Source organism: Mauremys mutica, chromosome 3 (genome assembly GCF_020497125.1).
Source record: "Mauremys mutica isolate MM-2020 ecotype Southern chromosome 3, ASM2049712v1, whole genome shotgun sequence".
Classification (NCBI taxonomy): Eukaryota; Metazoa; Chordata; order Testudines; family Geoemydidae; genus Mauremys; species Mauremys mutica.
Window position 1 is genome coordinate 134,147,563 of NC_059074.1, and position 18,878 is coordinate 134,166,440.

Below are 18,878 nucleotides of genomic sequence, written 5' to 3' on the forward strand. Positions count from 1 at the left end.
GATAGCACCATGATGCAATCACAACGGCAGGCTGCCACCTGCATCAGGGCCTTCGTTATGCACTGTTTGATCACTGTCAAATAGGGGTCAACCAACCAGCTTCCCAAGCCTAATAGAAAATGTGATCATCTTTGTGAAGTAGTTGCTGTACACTACATATTCAAGGAGTATAGCATTAATTGCAAATAAGGAGGTCAAATAATGAATTCTGGTTCACTAGGAAATGTTCATTAATATTCACATACCTCTTTCATGGCATTAAGGAGGTCTGGTTTTGGCGGAGCACTGGGAGAAATGCATTTATAGCCACAAAATTTTAATGCATTCATAAATACTCCTGATGATACTTGTTCTTCTTTGGTCAATTCATCCTTATGATCATGCACTAACTCATACAGATAGAGGGCTAATTTAGGTCCATGCTAAATGAACAAAAAAAAGTACAGTTATTCTCATTTTGCCAGTAGAACATGAAGAACTTGCTATATAAATGTATATATTTTTATCTGTTATCTTTTCAGGTACACTAGGACAAGTTTTCTCTACTAATGCTCGTGATTCTTGAGCTATTCTGGATTTTTCCTCTCCTGATCTACACTCCTGCAAATATTTTTTAAATTTAAACCAGGATGTTCATGTGCAAGGGCTTCAAAGTTTTTATGCTTAAAAATATAGCAGTGCTTACTTGCAGAGGTACGCTGAGACAATCTCGCATAATCTCCTGGTGGTTTGTTTCACATACAATCTCCAAAGCTTTCTTTCTTTCTTGCAATGGTTGTGCTGGAGACAAAATATGCACGAAGAGTCTTCCAAGCTGCATACGGAATGTATCCTTACAGGACCAGAGGATTCTCCTCCACTGTTGCCTAGGAGTGCTGATTCTGCTTGTAGCCTAAAGCAAGAAGAGATTTGTTTTCCCCCATCCCAGTAAACAGGGTTTCTCTGATCAGAACTTTGCATAGAACATACAAAGTAAGCTTGCAAAGAAAACTGGAACAGGAAAGGATAGAGTAAATCTGGTAGAAAAATCTTATTGAGGAAGCACATTTACAAATAATTATTTACTGGGACAGAGGTTTAAAGATGACCTTACAAAGGGAAAAAAGGGTTTTAATATATAAAGATGACTTGAAGGTGTTTATTTTTCTGTTTTTTTCCTGACATTAGAAATTCAGTTCTGGTTTAGGCTAGAAGACTAGGATGTTGAATTAACAGAACAATGGTGTCACAACAGCCAAGAGTGAAAGTTGACCAACTCTGAGGGACAGGATTTTTAATCAAATTGTTTTAAAAAACCCTCATTTTTGTTAACTTTAATCACTAACTATAATCAAGCACTAGTTGCAATTTTTCATGAAGGAAGCCTTTGCTAAAGATTAACACCTTAATTGACAGTTTGGTATCTAGAGCTCACAAACAAACATTCCTGAGACCTCCAAACGATACTCGAGCAAAAAAGTCTGAGACCAGACATGGCATTCCTGATAGTTCCAAGGTTAAAAGAGTTAATCTCTTTCAGGTCTTCCTTAAGTCATAAAGGAACAGAAAATAACAAGTCAAATTTTTATTAAATCCATTGCAAGCTCACTTTGGGAACATAAGAGTACAGTGAACCAACAGCAGCATTCAGGGAAACAGTTTTTGGTCACATCCTTTTTTTTTTAAAATATATATAATTTCTTTTTTAGATATAAAACCAAATGCTTCAAGTTTTCCATGTGGACAAAAGCTACTCTCACCCCAAATCCAAATCTCCATATCTTGGAACTCCCCTTGCTACACATCTTCTATGGCCTTGCTCAAATCTGAAGGATGGGAGCTCAGCTATGACAGGCCTCAGAAGTACTGACAGACCCTCCTTCCCCCTCCCCCCCAACTGATTCTAAAACGTTTTTTCCACTTAAAAAAAAATCTGTTTTTTTTTTAAAATGAGCACCAATTTATGCAAAGATCAAAACTTATCCAATATCAGGATACTTTCTTTTATGCAATGGCCAAGTGCAGTTGTGTTATAATACCTGAGATACATCTCGAGATGCAACAAAAACGCAACATTTACAAAAAGGAACAGTCCTACAGAGACACAGCATTTGCCCCAGTGGGGGGCTCCTTAAGCAATAGGAGCTAACACAGATATACTGTCTAGTTACTTACAATAGATACTTTGATTCCTTCAACCATCATTTTGAACATTTCTTTCAGAAAAGAATTTGTATTACTAGGAAGTTCTCGTTGGTCCTCCTCTTCAGAGGCTTCCAGCTGGGCTGTTGAAAGTCTGCACTGAATTGTGGTCTCTGGTGTACCCAATACATCAAAACAATCTTCAGTAGGTTCTTAAATGTTAAGAAGCACAAACAGATCAATGGCATCTCGGACCATGCTAACTTAATCCTAATGTACTATAAAGTAGTACTAGTCATTTATCCACTGTACTACGCTGTGAATATATAAACAGTTAATCTAGACACTGGTTAAACCAAATTAAAAATTAGAGTTAATCATTTAAAGACTCCATTCTGCAACTATTCCACAGGCAGAACTCGCATACATTTCAGGTCCCACAAACAACAAAAATGGCCCCTAAAGAACACGATTCTCATTAAAAATTCAACCAATTCACAGAAATGGGGGCAAACAAAGGTGATTGACTAACTTTAGTAAATGGAACGGTTCTGACAAGCCATATGGACACTGAAGCCACACACACTAGATTTCTGTTGAATATAAAAGTTTCCTTAAATATGCTTTATCCTAGTATTTTTGCATGCAATTTTATGCACCACAGAAGACAGTACAGCCCAATCTGCTAATAGGCCAGGTCTTGGCAGGTGAGAACAAAGCTGTGTCACTTCCCCTGAAAATCCCAGTACTCTGTGGATTGGGGGCATGTGGTCCTGTGTCCCCAAGAACCTCTGGATGCCAAGGTCTGTAGTTAAAAAGAGGTCACTCAAAAACAGTGTGTCTTGAGACCAACTCCTCCAGACAGGGGATGCGAGACACTTATCTTGAGGGGTGTGTGGAGGAGGGGGGGAGAAGAGAGAACACTTGGTGTATTGTATGTCATACAATAGGAGTCCATTAGTATTTGCCTTAAAAATCTAATGAAAAGCTGGCAGAGACTTCAGAACAAACTAACAGGAAGAGGCAAATGGCAAGAGGGGGACCATATCTTGACGTGAACACCAGAGGTCTGATCTGGCATATTCGGTGGTACAAAGAGAGACAGGCATCCTTCACCAAGGAAGTAAATTGACAGCAAGTTTGCTTCATGAAAAAGGGATCTCAACCAGGCTTGGTTGAAAACACTGGGTGAGAAACTTCTCAGGACAGGAGGATAACCTGCAGTTAGTTAAATTTAAGTTTTAGAACGCCTGTTAACAAATGGTTATATCTAAACCAAAGTTGTAAGATCTCTCACACTATTTCTTATCTGAATCTCTATTTCCCTCTTTAATAAATTTCCTTTTGTTTTATAATTGAACTCAAGTGCTGTGTGTAATACAAGAGCAGTGGTCTAAGATAAAACTGGTGAACTGTGGTACACTGTTCCTTTGGAAACAGAGGATCTGAGATTTGTGGGTATCCAGTGATCAAGGGCTGGATACCACAGAAAGGACTCAGGGCTGAGGTACATTTGTTGTCATCCAGCAAGGCAAAAAACAGGGCTGGTATAGTTCAGAAGACAATGCCTGAGTGGCTGACAGGCTGGTTGTGTTAAGAGGCTAATGCTCTGCTAGCACAAGCAAGAGTTCCTCAAATTGGAGGCAGCTGGTAACAAGGTGACTCACAGACATGGCTGCCCTAAAAAGCATCACAGGCCCTGCTTGGCAAATCTTCCACCCCCTGAAACCAGCAGGAGTTGAAGTGGGGGAGACCCTCTGCCCCCCAAAAGACTCTTATGAGAAGGAGGGGGGAGTCAAGACCTGGAATGTGAGGTAAATTGGGGGCAGCACATGGCTGTAGGGACATAGGGAAATAGGAAAGGACAGTCATACAGAATTTCCGCAGACCCATAGTCTACAGGGAAAACCTCAGAGTTGGCAGGTATGGGTGCATATGGAATGGATGGATGAGGCATTGGGAAGATAGATGTGGAGAATGAGTAGCTATATGTATGCAAAGGAAATGTATAGGCCTACAGTTCTAGAATTGGAAAAGGAGTAGGTGTGGAGTGAAAGTCTGTATGTAAAGACTACAAATTGAATCAAAGTGGGTGGTGGAACAAATGCATGAAGTGGAGGGGGTGAGATATGTGCAATAGAATCATAGAATATCAGAGTTGGAAGGGACCTCAGGAGGTCATCTAGTCCAACCCCCTGCTCAAAGCAGGACCAATCCCCAGACAGATTTTTGCCCCAATCCCTAAATGGCCCCCTCAAGGATTTAACTCACAACCCTGGGTTTAGCAGGCCAATGCTCAAACCACTGAGCTATCCCTCCCCTCAATAGGTCTGTGAAATTTATAAAAATTAGGCAAGTTATTTTTAAAAGTTGCAAATATTGTCAGGTATGCATTATTATAGAAGAGTTCTAAATTTGACCTACATTTCTGTACCTAATAATCTCAAAGGTGAGAGGCAAACTAGAAAAGCTCCCCCTTGCCTTAGAATTAATTAGAATTAGATATTTCTCACATGAACTGGTCCAGTTCAGTGAAATAAAAATTAGATCCAATCTGTCAAGTATTTAAGACAAGAAGCTGAGACTAAGCACCAGTAGTGAGGATAAATTTTAAAATAAAAAAAAATAAAATAAAAAAACATGAATCCAAATTTTGAGAGTCAGAACACCAAATATACTCCACTCTCTTCATACCCACAACACATTAAAAACATGAATACATTTTTAATATAAGAAAAACATTAGCCTGTCAGGCAACAATTAATATAAAACAACCCTTTGCCCGGCTATGCTGGAAGGACGACAGGAGATACTGGATGTAGTTTAATTAGGCAACAACTTTATTCTTATATGCCTGGGAGGACCTGGCAGATACAAGTGCACAGTGCAGGTAAGTTGCTTAATATATATATACACACATACACACACATATACATATACATATACACATACACACACACACTTATGGGGGGAGCCTTCCATCTGCCTTCCTGCTTAACCATCCCAGCCCCCAGCCAACGCACTGCTGGGACCTCAAAATTCCTGCCTCCCTCAAATGGAGGGAGCTATAAAGGAGAGGGGGATTGGCTTCATGCCATACCAGACATAGGAGCCCAAAATCCCCTTTCCTGCATTTCCACTCCTTTGAAGGATACCCCCTTTAAATCCTTTACCAATCCATTTTATCTGATCACTGTATCCCTTCCCTATGGAGTACCTACACTGGACATCCACTGCATGTTACATAATAAGTTGCCACATCATAGCCTTACTCCCATTTCATGTTCATCCCAACTAAGCTCCCCCTCCTCCCCCCAAAATCCACTGCGAGGAAGGCAAAAAAATCCACTTTGCCGTGGCCAATCTGGCAGCGAAGGGAAAATTCCTTCCCAGACCCCCAAGAAAGTAGCAACTAGTGCAGCGGATCCTGACAAAACCCGGTATTTCACTACTTCTGTGGGCGGAGGGTGGGTACTGCTCCACCTGATCCAGGTAAAAGGCGGCTTTTCCTGCATCAGCAAGGACCTATATAGTCCCTGCCCTCTCTGCTGGTCACCTGGGGGAGGGAATAGTCAGCATCCCCACACTGACATGGTCTGCAGTGCAGTAGAAAGTCTCTCCCTGACTTTCTAGTCCTTAAAAGGGCGCACTCCTTTTCCAACAAGCAAGACAACAGCCCCCACCACTTAATGTGCGGGGAGGTCATTATAAGCATAGTTACCATATATTTTTCCCCCTGTTCCTACCTTGATAAATGAGCCTGTTAACTGCTAGAACAGTGAGTCTCTGTAACCTCTGTATAAACTCATTCTCAGTGGCTCGAATAGGATTCTCTTGGCTCATTCTCCGCTGCATCATCATGTTAAGTTCATCACTTGCTACTAAACGCATTTTCATCACCAGTGTGTCAGACTGAGCAAGAGAAAATTTCCTGGAATCTTTAAGTATAGAGAAATATATCAATATCATCCTCATGAATAGATTAAATATCACAATCGTAAATTAATTGCATGCACCAATAACTCATCTAGGAAAGGAAATTGGTTGTGGTTATGAGGGAAAATATTTGAAACATATTTCTTTAAAAACGAACAAGGAATGTCCAGGTTCTTCTTTAAATTAGTAAAAGTGTGACAGTTTTTCCACTTGAAAAAGAAATGTATATAAAATTCATGTAATTACAGAGCATTAAAGTCTTTAGAGATTTGATGAAGAACTCATCTTAAAACTATAGCACATTATCTATTTTCTTTAGAGTTTTCAAAATGATAATTTCTCAGAAATATTCACTGTACAAAACAGCTTCTGGTCACTGTTTTACTTCCCTACTTTTATAATGTTACCACATCACTGCTGTTATTGAAAAGTTAATTGTTCTTATACTAGCATGCTTATAGAATGTAGGTTTTAAGCAATGTGAGGTTAACAGCTCTGAAAGGTAAACACATTTCATATTGATCTATCAGAAGTTATTTTGATAGATGCATCTATTTCATATCTAATCCTGCAAAACATTTCCTGAGAAATGTTTTTGCAGAATGAATTGGTAGGCATGACCACCACTACTGCACCTGCTTCTGTAGGGAACATATATGAAGTGGATCCAGTGAGGGACTGGAGGGGCAGCTCCTGATATAACAGACTGAAGGAGGGGGGCATCAGAAGTTGACTGTAGGAACAGAAGTGTTGTTTTGGTAGACGAGGAATAATGGAATCTTTCACTGCAATGGAACCTTGGTTTTAAACAATTAACAGAACACACATCAGTTTTTTATTTAATAGTCTTCAGTGAAATCTTAAATGCAGCTGAATATAATGACCTAGATTCACAGAGCACCTTTCAGCCAAAGAATCCAAAAGCGCTTCACAAAAATGATTCACAAAGTATTATAGTCTGAACTGATAGTGCGACCTAGAGTTAAGGTTACATAACACTTTCCATTACAGCATTTATTTGCTTATGAAACTAATGGTTCAAACTGAAATTATGCATGTCAGGTGTCTACCTCAAGCGAATTTTTTGTGTGTGAAAGTTTCAGTTAAAATAGTTCAGTTAGTTTTACTTAATCTCATTCTTAAAACATTTTTTTCATGTTAAAAAAAAACACACACTCTTTCAGAAGCTCTACTACCTACATGCTTTGGATCAGGAACTTGAAACTTAAAAATTTGCCCTAATTTATCATCCCCCTCTAGTAGCTGGTCCACATAGCAGTAGGGAATTCTCATCCTCTATCAGTTACTCTGTTAGCTTAAGTTGTAGACTGTGGATTCAAAGATCAGAACCCTGTTCATGACCTAAGTCGGGGGCTCCATATGATACTACATGACAATTGCTTTTCAGGGTTTGTTTGAAGATTAGGAAATTATATACAAATACCTGTATGAAAAAGAATTTAAGGTTGCAAAGGCACATGCTCAAGTTAGGAAATGCCAGAATTAACCCTGCCCCCCACATACACACCTTGCATTAAAATAACATTAAGATTACAAAGTCACACAGTGAAGTTAGAAAATGGCAGAATTAAGGCTGCCTATATAACTTGTCCTCCTTGCATTATGATGCAGTCTTTAATTATATGATCACATAACCTTGTGGAAAAAAGTAGTATGTGATCATGTATTAAAGACCATCAAAATGCAAGGAGGACAAGTTATATAGGCAGCCTTAATTCTGCCATTTTCTAACTTCACTGTGTGACTTTGTAATCTTAATGTTATTTTAATGCAAGGTGTGTATGTGGGGGGCAGGGTTATATATGTATGTTTGTTAACTCATTATTTCAAATCCAAGTTGAATTTGGCTCTGGAGTCTTCAGGGATGGCGCAGTGTTAAGTGAAGGAGAAAGAATTGCTGCATTCCCTTCTTCCAACCTATAAGCAACACTTATTCTGCACACCTACTGAATGCAAAATTTGTACAAAAGTTACACTTCTGTTCACCTGACATACAACCTAGAAAACTTAGATCATCATTTTTTCCAAAGGTGGATTTGCACTTAGGGTGATCAGACAGCAAATGTGAAAAATCAGAATGGAAGTTGGGGGTAATAAGAGCCCATATAAGAAAAAGACCCCAAAATCGGGACTGTCCCTATAAAATTGGGACATCCGGTTACCCTATTTGCACTAGACTTTTGTTTCCCAAATATAGTAGTATATTGATTGGTGAAATGGTCATGTAGTACCAAAAGTAAAGTTGCAGGGAACTCATCAACACAAGTACACAGATATACACTTTTACAACCTCCGTCTCATTGAGTGCCAGTGTAGAAAAATATGACTGGCTCCATCACATAACGAGGGCAGGAGAAGCTTTAAAATTCTCTAAACACAACATACTATTAAAATTTATCACTCACCAGCAATGCTTTTACGTTTTTGAAACATTGCGTGATGATGGGTAGCAGGTAAACGTAAAGAGTTAGCCAGATCCTGAGAGTCTTGGTTTGCTGTAGCTTTTATTAATTCAATAGCTGCCTGAAGAACTCTGAATTGCAGAGCAATTGCCATGTCTACAAATGAGAGGCAACAATGAGCACATGACATTTTCCTCAAGGTAGTTTACATAAATAAGTTTCTGAAATGTTAGCATGTTTCTTATTTTCATTTTATCCTTTACATATATTTCTATAACACCAAAATAATAGAATTTCACACATTATAAAACTTTTGAAAACACATTTTAACACTGGTTTCAAAAAGAAGTGACAAGCTTTTTTTCGAGACGTTGATGGAAATTAAAAAGGGCACGATATTTTTAAATTTCAAAACTACACACTTCCGAGAAAGTCACTGCAAAACCACCCCAATAATAGATGCACGTCACAGTACCAATTACAAAGCAAAGACTCCTCTCCCTTTGGGAAAAACAGCCACCAAATTTTAATGTCTTCATAATTTTATTTATTAAAAGTTATAAATGGAAATAACTTATATAGAATCTTTGAATATTGTCACTATTTTCATAATACTCCAAATATTCCATTCTAGGCCTTTTACCTCAGATGCCCAGGCAGAACTCCAGTTACTGGTACATGGTTTATAAACCACAGATTAGGACTGTAATTAAGCCATTATTGTACGAGGGTCATTTACAGGAAAATAAGGTACACAACCAGGTACCCCCATCCACTCTAACAATTAGTCCATTTTGTGATAGGAATATCCTCTGAAATCTATGAGAAAGTTAGTGGTTACATTTTCAAATCCTGTGGAAGTGAAAGCTTATGACTTACTTCGTGTCTTCTCATTTTTATTATTTTGAAGATGTCCCAGTAGTACAATGAGGTCCTCAATAACACGAAAATACTGAGAACCTGAGGAACTGCAGGCATGAATTGTGACTGCTACTAGCAATTGTTGTATATCACACACAAGCAGCTTGTAGTCATTCAAAGGAATGCTGTAAACAAAGTCAGATATAATTACTACAAATAGTGCCATTTTAATTCTGATCGTTTCATATGAATACAAAAAATTAAACACAGTACTTGGTATGGTTAGTAGAAGGAAAAGTAATTTACAGATAATGTTACAAAATCCAAACACTGCAACACTTAATCTGATACTGCTGAAGACAGGGAAACAAACTGTTGACACATAAAGGCAACATTAGCTATGTTTTAGTTCAGAAAAAGTGGACACCCAAAAATCTCCAGAAGAGATTCCAGTGTTAAGAATGAAGTTCCATATAATGGTCTTGAAAACAAATGACTTTTATATTAAATGAAGAACAAATCTGAATTATAAAGTTATCAAATCACTGAACTTTAAAACACTACCATTCTCTCCAGTTTGCAACCATAAATTAGTGTTATACTGAACATTCAAAATTTTGAATATTTGTTCTGCGCCATAGTAACTGAACACATGAGCAAACAGTTTTACTTTCTCCTCTGTTTAGATTTCAAAAAGGAAGTATGCAAAATATGTTTAAACATATCAGCTTTTTTGAGTAAACTTAGTGCATTATTAGATTGTGAACAGTGCAGCTATTCTTTGGATGGGAGTAGCAGACTATTCTTATGTAAACTGCATCGCTTCCCCAGTCTAGTTGCTCCTGCAGGTCAGCCACCGGTCACATTTTTAGAATGCTATTGCTTCTTGTCCATGATTGATGTTTATTTGCATAGTATAGTGTGACTTACATCTGGGTTTCTCAACCTGGGAATCATGGCCTGAGACAAGGAAAATACCTGACTTTCAGTTCTTTAGTCCCATCTCTGTCTTTCAGTGAAGGACATTGCTCATTTAAGTCTCAAAGTTTCTTAAGTTCTACACAAATTTAATGACCCTCCCCTTAGTTTAATTGCTGATCATCATTTACATCAAAATGAAAGAACTATGACTACAAGTTCTTTATACTAAAGAAATTAATCAAATTTTTATTTCCTATAAGAATAATTTTGTTGTGTCCCTTATTTTTGGTCTTTGTTACAAACTGCATCCAACAGTTGAGCCCTGGTAAATTGAAAGGTATGCCTTTAGCACCTTCCTCCTTGCCAATAGTAACCACTACCTCCCAGAAGCTAGGACTCTTCTCTGCTGTAAACTCATCTGGCTCCTTGCCTATGCACGGCATAGCAGACATAACAGCCAGCTGGGCAAGGAATGGGATGAGCCTGAGAGCAGCTAGCCAAATTCCTTGTCCTTCCTACAAGAAGTCAGATCCAATATGGAGAAAAAAGAGGCCAGGAGGATTCTTGAACGTTTTTCTGCCTTCCAGTTTTGCATTCAAACTGTCCCATTTTTAAATCTTCTAACATTGGTTCATTTCAAAATAGAGAATTTTCAAATACAAACACTACCAAAACCTCTCAGACACTACCACAACTTGTACATTTAGTTTACTGGAAGGTAGATTAGCTATTTAACTCATCTAATCCAACAAATTTGTTAGCTACCATTTACAGATGAATTGCACAATGGAAATGTTAGACAAATACACAGTGAAAATTAATGAGGTTTTAAGAAGTGCCATGATGAATGAGACAGATTTTAAGACTAAATTTACTTTAAGACTAAACATAGCACTATCCATTGATCCAATGTACAGCTATGGCTCACCAGGAGACGACTGCTGTGGGTACAAATTAAAGTACAATATCTAATTTCTTCAACTGAATTTAAGACTGCGAAATGTTTATTACAAAAATGTATGACCAAGTTATCTGAAAAAACAAGAGTGATTTAGAGCTGTAATAATAGATGCTTTGTACTAGAATTCTGTACAAAAAGTCAGTTCTCTACTATTAATTATATCTAAGTTAATGTCATAAAAGAGTCCATAAAATCTGCACATTATGGCCTGCTAAAGAAATTAAGCACATTGTTAAATTTAAACCGTGTGAAGAATGCCACCCCTATTCAACAAGGCACTTAGGCACATGCCTAAATCCCATCAGTCAATGGAATTTAAGCACTTGCTCCCTCCCCTCAAATTAATAAGTCATTGCCATGGTAACTGGACAAAAATACTTTTTGCTAGATAAGTTTTCAAAAGAAGCGCTTGAAAAATGTGGTAACTAATGAAAAACCTACATTCCTTGCTTTAACAAGTTCTCAAATGGACCAATGAGATTTTACAAGAGTTTCCTAAATTAGACCTACAAACACACACAAAAGTATGAGAGACTTTTTTTTGTCTGTTTGTTTTTGGAGAAGGAAAGAGCACGCACAGGGCTATCAAAAAGAAGTGTCTCTTAAGCATAAGTGAAGCAAGGTATTAAATACACTGGGCCTGATTTTCATTTCAAATCATACCCCATTGAAAAATAATTAGAAGCATATTATATATAAATAAAATCATGCTTAAAATAATTTAGTGTGAACTTGCAAATTGTTTTTAGAGTGAATCTGAAATATTCAAGTAATGCAACACTTACTTTGTTTCTAGACCATTAAGGGCTGCTAAAGTATTACACAGCACATACAGCAAACCATTATCAAGCAGCATGTCTGCCATTTTAGAGCAGGAATTTATGATTTGTAGCAGAAGGCAGAAGGAATTATGCAGCAGTACGTTGTCATAGAGAGAATTCTCTATAAGTCCCAGAACAGGAATGACACACCATTTTTGAAAAAGTCCAGCATTTTTTACATCTTCCATGTCAAATCTATTAAAATAGAAACAAACAGGAATTCATCATCTGTCCTTAAAATCATCATCACAGTATGCACAACTGAATTTTGAATTATTGAAAAGATTATGAATACTAGGGAGTCTCTATGTTAACTGTTATGTACTGGCCAAGGGATGGGAGTGATTTCCATGGCATTTCATTTCATGTCAATGGCAATGCTTATCTAATCTGTTAATGGTAATAAGAATTACAAAAAATGCTTGGAAGGCTTACAGGGAAATGAGACCCCTAAAAGAGATATTAATGAAGTTTAGCTACTACAAATAGGTTTACACTACACATTTCATAAACAGAAAAATCTGACTTTCAGCTTTTCCTAAAAGCCAGTGGCACAAAAGTTTTCTTATGACTCATTCTATTTCTCATAATAAAATATTGCAACTTGCAGTGCCACTGTCATGAAATGAGGTATGGGTTTGCTGTAATAAAATAATCCACTGACCAAGAGGAGGCTTTGATATACTGTATTCATTACTGCTGAAACTAATTATATCAAGGATGAATACCTCTTGTTCATTTCAACTCCAGAAGCCATAAACTGAACTACAGTCCTTACATTAGGACTTTCTATCACATAATGGAAAAGGAAATTAAATTACCATTAAAAATATATCATTGTACCACACCATCACTAATATATTCTGAAGTAAGCATCATAGAGGATTCCTAAAAGGCTAAGTCTCATCCCCATCCACCTCAGTCCTTTCTGAGGAGATGTCTGCTTTCCTTCTTGGGGCTGGTATGACATCTGACAGGTTCAAAGCTTCCTATTAGCATAAGTGGTTAACTTCTGGTATATATAAGAAATAATCTGAGAGTACTGATCTTGCACTATAGTAGGCAACTGAAGCAAGAGCTTTTTCCTGATTGGGAAGATTGTAGGCCTTTGGCTATACCTGGATGTTGACTCTCCATTCTGTATCATTAGATCCCTGCAGTGTTAAACAGAAGGGTCTGACTAGCCATATATTCAGAGAAAAATTACTTCCCACCGCTTTGGCAGAATGGCCTGCTTAAAGTGAGATTCTCTCTTTCTGCAGTGCTTTTGTGGGATTCCTCCTCTTTGTAGTACAAGGATGTAGTACAAGGACTGGCAACCTTTAGCCCCCTAGCAGGCCGGGCCAGTTTGTTTACCCACTGTGCCCACAGGTTCGGCCCATCGTAGCTCCCACGCTGCTTCCCACAGCCCCCATTGGCCTGGAGCGGCGAACTGCAGCCAGTGGGAGCTGAGACTGGCCAAACCTGAGGATGCAGCAGGTAAACAAACCGACCCGGCTCACCAGCAGGCTTACCCTGACGGGCCGCGTGCCAAAGGATGCCGATCCCTGATGTAGTACAATTTGTGGAGATGACACTAAAGAAAATCTAGAGATTTTGATTCAGATGCAGATTAGGGTAGCAGTTGGCATAGAATTTTTTTTCTAGCTAGTTGTCACAATTTGGTAGGCGGGGTCTAAGGTGGAGTTTGAGTTGTTAATATTTCCCAGAGTTTCATATGGGCTCTGACTGGAGAATGGCAAGGGCTAAACAGACTATGGTAAATTCAAAGGATGTAGAGAGGCTTCAATATTGAAGATATGGGGCTCCCTCTCATGAAAGGCCAAGTGAAGGTGCACCATGTTCTGGTAATTAAGGGAAAACTGAAATAAACTGAGTTTTTAGAGTTCCAATAAACTTGCAATCAGAAGCATTTTTGGTGAGGAACTGTTTATAAGGCTGTCTGCTGTTGAAAATATGGTGGGACTTAAATGGAATTATATCCTTGCCATGAGCAGACAACTCAATATCATTGCTTGAACTAAAACAGTGCATCTTCTGAATGCTGAAGAAAAGCAATACTTACTCTTCATCAAGACCAACAGATCGACCAAAGAGCATTTCCAAAAAGCACTCCACAAGTTCCTGAGTTCCTTGATGAAGATACAACTGGTTGGCTAACAAGGAGAAGCCACGATTCTTTAAGAATCTTTCCTTTTGTTCCCTGGTTGCTCTGTTGAAATATGCATCCAACAACTAGAAAGAAATGCACAATTTTGATTCAAGATTAAATATTTTTATGCATCATTTCCTTGGAAGTTTAAATATTCTTGTTTGCAACATGTTCCATTCAGAAAGGAAGAGTTAAAAAGGTTTAAACATTTTCAGATTCCAAATTAAGTGACAAATTCTTTCCTTTGATTGTGTTTGCACTTTCCATTGACCTCAATGAATCATAGGAGTGGAAGGGACCTCCAGAGGTCATCTAGTCCAGTCCCTTGCACTCATGGCAGAACTAAGTATTATCTAGACCATCTCTGACACGTGTCTGTCTAACCTCCTCTTAAAAATCTCCAATGATGGAGATTCCATAACCTTCCTAGGCAATTTATTCCAGTGCTTTACCACCTTGACAGTTAGGAAGTTTTTCCTAATGTCCAACCTAAACCTCCTTTGCTGCAATTTAAGCCCATTGTTTCTTGTCCTATCCTCAGAGGTTAAGAACAATAATTCTTCTTCCTCCTCCTTGCAACAACCTTTTATGTACTTGAAACTGTTATGTCCCCTCTCATTCTTCTCTTTTCCAGACTAAACAAACCCAATTGTTTCAGTCTTCCCTCATAGGTCATGATCAAAATAGATTTATTTATATGAAAAAATGGAACAAAAAAGTTTATAATATTAAAAATTTATTTTACATTTTAGCTAAATTGTTACTGATTGGTGACTTAAATAGTTTTACTTTGTATTTATCTATCCATCCATCTTCTTAACTAAACCTTTGAAGTTCCTCTTCAAACTACAAGCCAAAGCTACTCCGTAGGCCCTGCCTCAAGAGCAAAATTGTCCATTGCAAACTGTTTTCCCTCTTCATAAGAGGGAGAAAACCACGCTGCCAAAAATCAAGATAAAACCCACAGTCAGTTTAAGTTAATACTTAGGCAAAAGTCACACTGCAATGGGAACGATCTCGAGGAAGGATTTCAGGACTAAGCAAACACTGGAGGAAATAATTTTTGTATGATGCACTACCCGTACTGAAGGATGGTCATTTATTTTTCTACCATGTTACTCCCATTTTTATGTGCTATTTGTTTCCATCATAGGATTTGATTTCTTCTGCTATCTCTAATTTATATAAATTCTATAGTTTAACTATCAATTGAAAAGATACTTTTTATGAAGAAATTCTCAAACATCTAGATATAATCAACTCAGTTTTAAAAAGGCTTTGTGGGGATAAAACTAGGGGAATATAATAAAGAAGTCAATCTTACTTTTGCTAACAATCTGCAGATAAAGAACATCTTAGATCAAACTTTGCATATATTCAAGTGAGCTAGTTTATATGCTTATCTAAGTTGCAAACATTTAGACTGTATATACTCCTACTTTAATGACTCCTTGTTGTATGAGAGGAGATGGATGGTTCACAAGAACGATAAGAGTGTCAGGCTGAATAAGTTTGTCTATCACATCTTCTAGCATGATATCTGGCAGGATTAAAAGAACGCCACGCAAGAGGTCATACAATCCACAGCATATAAGCACAAGGCAATCTTCTGTGGATCTGAAAACAAAGAGGAAAATGTGCTATTACTATATCGAATTGCCTATAAACCATAGGCGTGTATAAGTATCATTACAGGCTACCTGCAGGGGGAAAATGACCACCCCTCACCTTTAAGCGCACGGGGGAAAGAGGTGTTGTCCAGCTTGCTGAGTGAGAAGGAACAGTGCTTTACAGCACTGGGTGGGAGAGGCTCAAATGCTGCTTCAAAAGGGGGAGTGGGTCAGCATGGTGATGCTGATTCATCCCCTGGAACGGCTGAGTGGTTGAAAAGGGGCAAATCTGGGCACGAGAAGCCTCTTTTTCCAAAAGCAGGTGAAGCCACTCCTTTTTAGGGGGCTTTGTTACGGTGAGTGAAGGGAGTTAGGCTGTATCTTGCAAATCATTATGTAAGTGTGGGGCAGATGTTCAGTGCAGGTATTCCAGGGGCGGGGGGGGACGGAAAAAGAAGTGTATAGTGACTGGATAAATGGCTTGGTAAAGGACTTAAAAGGGAAGAAGTGCTGGTTAAAGGAGCGGAATGGGGAGACTTGGGGCTCCTATGACTGGTCGGGCAGTGAGCCAACCCCCCTTTTCTTATAGCCCACCGTAGCTCTTCTTCGAGGTCCCAGCAATGGGTTGGCTGGGGAACCTGGATGGAAAGAGGGGGCTGGCAGAACTGCCTTGAGTAGATATCGAAAGAACATGAGGATACCTGCACTGTACATGTTTATCTGCTGGGTAGTCCCAGATATCTAATAATAAAGTTGTGGCATGATTAAAACCATATCAAGCGTCTCCTGTCCTTCTTTCAGTATAGCTAGACAAAGGTCAGACTAATGACTGTCTGACGAAGGTATCTCCCCAAACTCTTCCCAACTCTCTCCTCTTCTTCCTTTTTTTATGGCTTAATTCTTGACTGCAGTCAGTAGAGGGCAACATGAGCAGAGTTATTTGTATTACAGTAGTGTCCAAAGGTTTCAGTCAAGTTCAAGGCCTCACTGTGCTAGGCATCATACAAACAGTTAACCCTTCAAGGATGGGATTAGCTAAATAATGTGGAATTTGAAACAAAAGCAATTTTCTAGCATACTACTAGTTTAAATGAATATATTTGCAAGCTTTCACTACAGATCAACACTACATTTCACACTCTATTTTTTTTTTTTAAACAAAATATGTAGTCCAGAGCAAAAACCACAAAATATTTGTTAAATCAATGAGAAACTATTCTATATATTATGGCAGAAATTACTGTACTATTAGAATTATTTCTGGAATGTTGAGGTATTGTAGGTTTCTTTAAAAAACAAAGTGTGCATACCTATAATCAGGTCTTTCAGATCTTTTAAAGGTCTGTTCACTAACTGAAGAGAAGGTAAGACTTTCCCAGTCTTCAGGAAGTGCACTCCTGTCAGCGAGGCTTGACCAGCAAGCAACGGAGGATGATCCACTCTGAGCAGAAAATGCTAGACCCAAGCCAGCAAAATTATTTTGACTCTTCTGAAATGAAGGCAGCCCCTTCAGATTGTCAGGACGGCGCAACAGTGATTCAACTGCAGCACCATCCTCATTACTTTTCAGTTCTGCATTTAGCTCTTTGTTCTCAGATAATTCTAGTTCTTCTTTTGAAATGTCAACCAATGCTTCAGCAGATGTTAATTCTGAGTCACAAACTGTTTTTGCAGACTCACAGCTGCTGACAAAGAGTTCCTCCTGTACCCTTTTTAATGTTTCAGAGCTTTCCACAAAAATATTTTTTTCCTGTGGATCAACAGAGTCACTCTCCCGAACTTCCTGCAAGTCATCAATGCTTCTACCCAAGCTCCCAGGTAGCCTTTTTGGATGCACTTGTGGTGAGGAGGTAGGAGATGCTGGTAGGCTTTTGCAACGCCTTTGAAGTGCCTGAGAGAGTATTATCTGTGGTACGCTAACCTTGGAAATAATGTTTCCTGGGGAAGAGAACACAAAATACTCTTAGCATCTATTTTGCATTAGAAACCACATTAGAAAGTTAATGTTCTGTTTCACCACCGACTAACATATCCACAAAATGTACAAAGTAATGTGCCTTTTGGCTTATTACACTGACAGTCTCTGTTTCCCCCCTACCCCAAACATTAAATCAACTATGAACAGATACCACATTCATTTGGCATAGCAGGCCATAAAGTTTGCTCAACTATTGAGACATTTGATTTCAAAGACAGAATATTCAGTTTACATGAGTTACAGAATATGGCAATAAAATAATGTATATACAAGTTAATTTTCACAAAGCAGAATGGTTTTTTCTTTGGTCCTTCTAATTTTGTTTTGATTTAAAGATATAACCACTTAAATAGCAGATTCTACAAGGTATGTTCTGTTATGTCTGATCCCTTCAGTTAAGTCAGTTGGCAATAAAACCCTGAACATATTAATGACTAAAGCTTTAAATAAAAAAAAACCCTAAAAGATTAAGTGTCTGAATATGGCCAACATTGAATAAGTAAAGTTGTGTATATAGATTGCTAACGTTTAAAGGCGCAAGTCTGATCTCAGAGGCACAAACATGCAACATCTAAAACTGGATTAGTCTCTGTCTACTTTTACTGAATGATGAATGTAAACTAAAGATAAATATTGCATCTTCAACTACTTCTGTATACTAACTTCCAGTTCATCTTAATTTGTCTTATTCGGGATATTTTACTCCTCTTTGGAATCTGTGAGCCTTCTTTCCACTCTGTATTTGCAGAAAAAATCAAATTTTTAAATGTAGAAGTTAAGTATTTGAAGGACTATCAGCAACTATTGCACAAAAATATTGTTGTGCTAGGTCATTACAGTCTTCATAAAATGATGTTATATCTGAGTATCTAACGCAATACTATAATCAAAAGATGCAATTTTGATTTTAGAATGATACACCAGCTAATACTTCTGTCCGAAGTCAGCATATCAGGAATGCATTCCTAAGCCCTGTCTGACACTTGCTGAAATAATAGATGCAAATGAACTCCCTCCAGCAGTCAGTACAGAGCTGGTTGCTTAGGTGGTTTTAAACATCTAGCAGCTAAATCAGAGATGCAAATGCAAATGTG

General features: G+C 38.2%; 1 protein-coding gene across 1 annotated transcript in view; it reads right to left on the reverse strand.

Moving 5' to 3' along the window:
- Window positions 1-18,878, reverse strand: part of LYST (lysosomal trafficking regulator) — a 156,813-nt gene that overhangs the window by 61,374 nt on the left and 76,561 nt on the right. The window contains exons 23-32 of the mRNA XM_045009357.1: window positions 17,117-17,744; window positions 15,636-15,813; window positions 14,110-14,279; window positions 12,009-12,239; window positions 9,360-9,526; window positions 8,484-8,636; window positions 5,868-6,059; window positions 2,155-2,333; window positions 686-892; window positions 246-422 (exon numbers count right to left, since the gene is read on the reverse strand). Of these exons, the coding sequence (XP_044865292.1) occupies window positions 246-422; window positions 686-892; window positions 2,155-2,333; window positions 5,868-6,059; window positions 8,484-8,636; window positions 9,360-9,526; window positions 12,009-12,239; window positions 14,110-14,279; window positions 15,636-15,813; window positions 17,117-17,744 (2,282 nt within the window). The remainder of the gene's footprint in view (window positions 1-245; window positions 423-685; window positions 893-2,154; window positions 2,334-5,867; window positions 6,060-8,483; window positions 8,637-9,359; window positions 9,527-12,008; window positions 12,240-14,109; window positions 14,280-15,635; window positions 15,814-17,116; window positions 17,745-18,878) is intronic.